This window comes from Quercus robur, chromosome 3 (genome assembly GCF_932294415.1).
Source record: "Quercus robur chromosome 3, dhQueRobu3.1, whole genome shotgun sequence".
Lineage (NCBI taxonomy): Eukaryota > Viridiplantae > Streptophyta > Magnoliopsida > Fagales > Fagaceae > Quercus > Quercus robur.
The window spans coordinates 47,107,798-47,115,133 of NC_065536.1; the positions used below are offsets into that span (position 1 = coordinate 47,107,798).

Here is a 7,336-nt window from a genome sequence, read left to right on the forward strand (position 1 = left end):
ATAAAACCAAATTAGTTATCTCACTATATCTCCAAGTTTCATAACTTAAGAAAAAATATCATAATAATTTATATAGTTTTGAATATTTCATTTGTTCTTGTGTATAGGTATTATTATTGTTCCTCCACTCATTGGGTATTTTGTTATCACTCAAGATCTTATTAAAATTGTTTGTCAATCATCCTACACCCATGTCACCCAAACACTTCCAATTTTTCTTGAGAACTTCATCTAGTCCCATGATCTTTTCCATTTTTATTCTCCCAAATGTGTCCTATACTCCTTAAACTTATTTATCTGAATTCATCGAATAAATCTACATCTATCTTCAATTGGATTACTCAATTCGCTCAAATGTCTTGCTTGATCTCTATTAAAAAGCTAATCAAAATAACTCTTCCAACTTTCTTTTTAATATCATGTTCTAATACTAGACACCTTTATCTTCTTCCTTAATACACTCAACACACTTCAAGTTTCTTACTTTCATTTCCCGTTCTTATACTAAATAGTAAATACACCTCATCATAAGCCTTGGGTGTAGTCTCTCACTAGCCATTTTTGCAATAGCGAATAATTATAGTGGCAAGCAAGAGCGAAAATCAGAGAGCATGGATGAGATGGAGAATTTAAGGATAGCATATAAGTAAGCACATAGTACAGACTAGAGTGTGTTACATTATACATTGACAAAGTAACTGAGTCCATTAGTTTGATTTTTTATTTTATTTTTGAATTTGGTGAAGAAGACTACATAGTACAGAGTAATAACAGGCATTGTTTTGCTCAAAGAAAACCTACAAGAGCCAGAAGAATCATATCGACACAGACATGTTTACTCTCAAAAATTTTAAAATACGTCCTGTTCTTCTGCTCCCACTATCCTATCAAACAATGTACACTCTCCATAATGCTTCTTTTTTTTTTTTTTTTTCGCCTTCACGTTTGATAAAAAGGAAATGTAAAATGGAAATTTTGAGGGAAAAAGAAAGGGAAAGAAGTTAAATTAGAAACATGCTAAGCACCAAGTTCTCTTACAACAACCCTCGTATCTCTCCCTCATTGGTAAGAAATGGCCAAGCACCTTGAACATACCACCAGCTAAAAGGAAACATGAGATGAGATTCCAACATATTTTCAGCTTGTCTGATGAGTCAGCCGGGAAGGAGCCAAGGTGGGGACATGGTGCCCTGAATATACACTGGCTACCCATTGTTACCATCAAAACTACCTTGGGCATTTTGTCGTCTTTTCTCTCGCCAGTTCTCTCCCCACATCTTGGCCTCAGCAACAGCTCGTTCTCTATCTAAATCCCTGTTTAACATCCTTGCAGTTTCTCTTGGGGAGTCATCTTTCTCAGACCCTTCAAAGTCCCATCTCCGGCCAGATCCTCCGCCTTCCTCATTCTTTAATATCCTTCCTACTCTCTCATCTCTGTTTCTTTTTTCATCCTTATCACCTGAGCCTCTGTGGCCATGCCCAGTATTAGGATCATATGCCTGGTTTGCCAGGTATGAGAGAGCAGTTACCACATCCCCAATGAGAGGACGGGTGGCAGCCTGTTCTTGGATGCACATGGATGCCACAGCTAGAGCCTGGTATAGACCCCGCATAGGGTACCGCCCTTGTAGTTGCGGATCTGCCAATTTTGAAAATTTTCTACGGTCATTGAACAGTGGACGTGCCTGCACTCAAATAAAAACACCATGACCACTTGATTATCACATAAGTGGAGGAGCCTAGACATGCTAGACCCACACAGCCAGTATGAGAGAAGATAAAGTTAACTAAACAACAAAAGTTTAAGAAGATTACCCATGTGACAAGGTTCTGCTCTCCATGGGGTCGGGTGCTATCAATGGCCTTACGTCCAGTAATCAGCTCTAAGAAGACTACCCCAAAACTGTAAACATCAGACTTCACTGTCAATTGTCCAGTCATGGCATACTCAGGAGCACAATAACCATAAGTGCCCATTACCCTGGTGGAAACATGTGACTTGTCTCCAACAGGACCAAGCTTTGCAAGCCCAAAATCAGAAAGCATTGGATGGAATCCTTCATCCAATAATATGTTGGATGACTTGAAGTCCCTATAAATAACTGGAGGATTTGCTTTGTCATGCAGGTATTCCAAACCCTTTGCGGCACCAGCAGCTATTTTCATCCTTGTGTTCCAATCTAGTGGTTCCTTATCAGGAGGGAGATCTGCAAACAGATCAATATATTATTGATGACATCCCTTCAAATTACCAACAACTCTATTTTTTATTTTTGTAGTAAATAGTGTAATTTTATCAGTCATAAATAAGTAAAATACGTTAAGTTGCTTATGCCCCTCCTCTAAATGGTTTTGCTTTTTTAATTTAAAAGAAGGAAGATGAGAAATCCAAAATTGTGCACTAATAACTTCATCCAAAAGCATCAAACAGAATTCATACTCGAGCTCATAATTAAGTTCCAGCACTTAATATAGAACATCCTATTTGGATCCAGTACTAATAAGAAAAAAAATCTTGATACACCATAAAGCATGATATTGTAATCCTTTTGCATATAATACATTTCCTTAAAACACTTAAGTATGATACAAGAAGACAAACATGGGAGACAATGTATGTAAATACTGAAGATGCATTGACAGCACAAACGAGTTCAGAAAAGAGAATAAAATGAGTGTCAAAGTCAAAGCAGAAAATGAGCACACAAACCGTCATTCGTCTCCCCAAATGAAGAAATTCCAGTTGGACATACACCAAACAAGTTGTGAGCCTTGAAAAAGAGTTCTTCAAGATAACAATATTCACACCAAAGTTCTATTTCAACACCAAAGTTCTATTTCAGCACCAAAGAGCCCATATGTATCAAGGAAAAAGAAAATCACTACATCATCTTTACACTGAAATTGGTTTTGAATTTTTTATTGAACCAACTCAACTACCCAACTCACATGATTTCCAACAGTCCAATCCCTTCTCATCTTATTTTATCTTTCCTCCTCAGCAACAGTAAAGAAAACATAGTTTCTAGTTGTTCTATAAACACGTTCAGAATTTGTACTCTTCCTATTGTTGAAAAATCACCTCAGGAAGTATTTTAAATCATGATTTCTCAATAACAATATTCTTCATTGGATGCATGGACACAGGCAGGGCACAAAAGCTCAGTTTGAAAAAAAAATAATAATAATTTGAATCTATTTTTCTTGGTAACTCAACAATCATTAAGTAGACATAATAAACCAAACAAGTGAAAGAGGACAAATCTTCTTATCAAAGAAACAGAATAATATGCAACAAGATGTTACCATGTAGGTGATCTTCTAGAGAACCCAAGGGCATGAAATCATAAACAAGAAGTCGCTGGTCCCCATCAGCACAGTAGCCAATCAGATTCACTAGGTTAGGGTGATGTAGAAGGCTAAGCATCAGAACCTCCACTAGAAACTCCCTGTTACCTTGAAGACCATTTCTATCCAATTGTTTAACAGCAACAATCTGCAAATGACAAGAAAAAAATTCTTAAGATTTTTTTTTAGTTGGTAAGTTACATGCGCACTCAGTCTCTCTTGACTATAGGGAGAAGGAAGTACTAGTTGAGCTACAACTAGTTGGCAAAGTTAAGGAATATGTAAACCGTGTTCTCACTTCTCATTCATAATCTCCAAACCATGTAAAATTGAGTTGCAATTCCTTACATAAACAAGAAAATAGGCAACTTCCAAAAGACATCAGAAGCTGCTAGAATGAAGGCATGTTTTGCCATATTATTTGGACCTTGGCATTTCAACCATGACATTAATTTAATCTTAGCCAAACATATCGAGATTAATTGATTTAAATACTTTCTGTATTTTGTGTTTTTTTTGGCATTCAATTACTGTATCTTGGGATCATTATGACCAATTCAAACCAAGAATTTCTTCTTTTTTAGTGTATTAAATATGATTATCAACAAAGTTTCTCCAGAATGATTATATCATCCCATTAGTATTAATAAGGGACAGCATCAAGCAACAATTAAGGAATTTACCTGACCAGTACTCTCAAGTCGACCCTTGTATACACGTCCAAATCCCCCTTCCCCCAAGAAAGACTCTGGCCTGAAATTCTTTGTTGCAGCTGCAAGCTCACGAAAAGTGAATGTTTGAGCAGCGATATGGACACCGGGAACAGGTCCATCCTTGGGACTTGGTAATTCCTTTTTGGCCCCTCCAGTGGCCCTTGATACAAGTTTGTCAGCTCCTACAAATTCCATCATAACAAAAACGCAGATCCATAATTATCACGCAATTTCCAACTAAACACTCAGGGACCAAGCTGTATATAAGAAATAAACTCGGGAAAGATTCTAAAGACCACAAAGATCCAATCATATTGGAAAAACAAAGGGAACTCCATTAAGCTATAACCCCAACCAATATGCAATCACTAAGATGAAGCTTGACTGCCAAACTCTCTGAATAATTTTACTAAATTCAGCTATGAATTATATTGTTACACCAAATTATGGGCATCCTCTAATATTAGTCATTCAGTTACTATTTGAAGGCAATCTTTCAACAGTACTAACAACCATCAGATCAACCAAAGCAATCAAATCCATCATGAGATCTTAATTTTCAATTGAAAAAAAAAATGGATATTAACTGTATCGAAATCTGGTGGGGTCTACTAAAGACAGCAAAAAATGAAGTTCATAATCCTCATCGAAATAACTAATCATCAACGACAAACAAGAACAAAATTTAAGAAAACAAGCGTCATGAACATGTACTTTACAAATCTAAATAAATCAGAAATACCCAGATCAGATCAAGAAACAACATGGCAAAAACATAAATATATTATACAAATAAAATAAAAAAAAACTGAAAAGAAATGTTAAGAACAAACCAGAAGGCATTCTGGAAATGTTAGAAGAGACCATGGGAAGAGCTTGCTTTCGATCATCGCTGGGTTTCTGGGTATTCAGCTTTTCCTCCTCCTTCGAATCGAAACACGAAAAGCAACCCATTTCCCCAAATCAAACAAAGACAGCTCTTTCAAAATCGAAAACAAAAACAAAAACCAGATGTATCCAAAACTCAATCCAATCTAGCTGTTCATAATTCCAATCCAATTATCACAAAAATCCCATCACATAGACATCCAGAATTCTCGGCATCCTCCTCTCTCTCTTTCTCAATCCGATCAGGTTGGAGACGATGACGAAGATGTCAAAACACACAAAAAAAAAAGAGACAAAACAAAAGCAAGCGAATCCAAGTTTCGTAAACACAAACAACAACAATAACCAAAGAGAAACAGATAGGAAATAAATAAATAAATTTGGTTTAAATGAAACAGAGCTGTGTGAAGAAGTCGGCTTTGTCTTCGCCTTGGTTTACACTTCAATACATGACACAACACACACGCACACAGTCTCTCTCTCTCTGGCCTCAGCTCCCCACTATCTCTTTGTTTGACCAAAATAAATATGGGAATTCTTCGCGTTGTCTCTCTGTGTGTGTCTTTCTCTCTCTCTCTCTAGATTTTATCTTTGCTATATCCTAATTAGAAGTTACTCCTATGTAGTACAAGTAGACTAGGTAGTAGTAGAAGTAGTAGTTTAGTATTTACCAGAACGGTTTACCTGCTTCCATCAAAATAATAAATTTAAAAAAAAAAAAGAAAAAAGAAGCAGTTTACCAGAATTTTTTTTTTCTTAAATTTTTTGTATTGCGATGTTATAACACAATATTTTTTTTAATTGTTTATATAAGTTGTTGTCATTAGAATGATTCTCCTTTTTATTAGACACCAATCACAACATCAAACCTTATTAGTAATTAAGAAAAAAAGTTATAATAAGTAGGGGATGTTTCTTATCGTAAAAGAGATGAAACAATACCATTGAATCACGGGACTATTTGAGAAAAAAAAAAATACTACATGTTAGTGTAGCATTCTAAAGTTTTCAATAGCTTTTTACTACATACAAAATAATAAAAAATAAAAAATAAAAGTTTATAAGTTAACTAGCGGATTGACACTAACTAATTTAGCTTTTTACTTTCTTTATTTTTTTGGCTAAAAGTGGACTAAAGTATAATTTTACTTTGAGAATGTAAGGACAAAAAAAAAGTTTTAAAAAAGTATATGTAAGGACACGATCCGCAACGAACCACAACAGCGTTGGGTTCGCACGTGAAAGGGCCCAGACAATATCATTTGTAGAGAGTGGGTTTGAAAGGCTAGGCCTTGGATACCCGGCGGTGGGTTCTTTATGGTGTTCATGCATGGTTAGGGTGTTTTCGCCCCTGGAGTCTTTTCTTGGAGGTGGGAGACCCTCCTTTCTTTGGCCCTTTTTTTTCCCGTCCCTTCTCCAGATTACTTATTTTTTCTTTTATACTAGCCTGCGTTCGCTTTCCTTCGTCCACGTGTAGGGTCGACCTTTCCAAGACTGATACTTGTCCCGTCAGTCCAAGACCAAAGTCGTTGGGAGTGGTTGATAAAGCTGAAGAATACGGGTCTGTTAGGTGCAGAGCCGTGTATGGGGAAGGTAGTAAAGACAGCCTTTCCTAGATATTTTAGATTTTCTTTCAAGTTTGTCCCTATACCGTTTTTGCCCCTCTTCTCGGTGGAGCTTTGGGTCAGCCGAGGACTGGACTGTCCTCGGTTGCTTCTCCGGGCCATTTTGTGCTTTACATTATTGAGTTTGGACTATAGCCTTCTTCGGCTTGAGCCTTAGGGCTCCTCATGAATAAGTGGGCCTGGCCCATAAATTATTGGGCCCCACAATAGCCCCTCAAAACCATGTTGTCCGACCTCCTGGTTGGATAGGGGGGTTTTGATAATACCGAGCCTTTATTACGGCTCATTTAATTCAACCTTTCACTGGCGTTGGCAATTCTCCACCTGCCTAGGAAATGCACCGGTCTACGAGATGTTCTTCTTGATTTATTCTCGATACATTCATGCCATTTGGTTATCCGAAGCATGTCTTTAATGGTTTCCCTTCACGAGACCTCCCAGATTCAATGGTTACTGATGGTGTGGGGGAGCGGAACGGGCACATTCTTGTTTGCAGATTTCCTTGGAGATCTGAACACATTTAGTACCATCCTCTTCGTCCCTTATATAAAGAGGGAAGACGAGAGTTGTTTCTCCCATATATGAATCCCTTAATCCCCCAGAAATCTGAAATCCTTAGATTCCTCCCAGAGTTTACTTTTACCTTCTGATTATACCTCAACCCGTAATACGTTCACCACAGTCATAGGCAATGAAGAAACCATTCCCCTCCCAAAAATACCATGTTCTAATAAAGCTCGAAATGGCTCGGTCAGGGCAAGG

General features: G+C 37.2%; 1 protein-coding gene across 1 annotated transcript; it reads right to left on the reverse strand.

Moving 5' to 3' along the window:
* Positions 1–914: 914 nt before the first annotated feature.
* LOC126718107 (serine/threonine-protein kinase PBS1) lies at positions 915–5,546 on the reverse strand. Its single transcript, XM_050420184.1, has 5 exons — positions 4,895–5,546; positions 4,032–4,243; positions 3,307–3,496; positions 1,816–2,207; positions 915–1,685 (listed from the first exon to the last, which is right to left on the reverse strand). The coding sequence occupies exons 1-5, from the start codon at positions 5,013–5,015 to the stop codon at positions 1,206–1,208; spliced, it is 1,395 nt and encodes a 464-aa protein (XP_050276141.1). The 5' UTR covers positions 5,016–5,546; the 3' UTR covers positions 915–1,205.
* Between the last annotated feature and the right edge of the window lie 1,790 nt (positions 5,547–7,336).

Bases quoted from the DNA above. Each gene is read 5' to 3' on its own strand.
- LOC126718107 (XM_050420184.1), bottom strand. From the start codon at position 5,015: ATGGGTTGCTTTTCGTGTTTCGATTCGAAGGAGGAGGAAAAGCTGAAT. The intron at 3,497-4,031 runs GTAAATTCCTTA...TGTCATTTGCAG, and splicing joins GACTTGAGAGTACTGGTCAG to ATTGTTGCTGTTAAACAATT. The intron at 1,686-1,815 runs GTAATCTTCTTA...ATTTGAGTGCAG, and splicing joins AGCAGAACCTTGTCACATGG to GCACGTCCACTGTTCAATGA.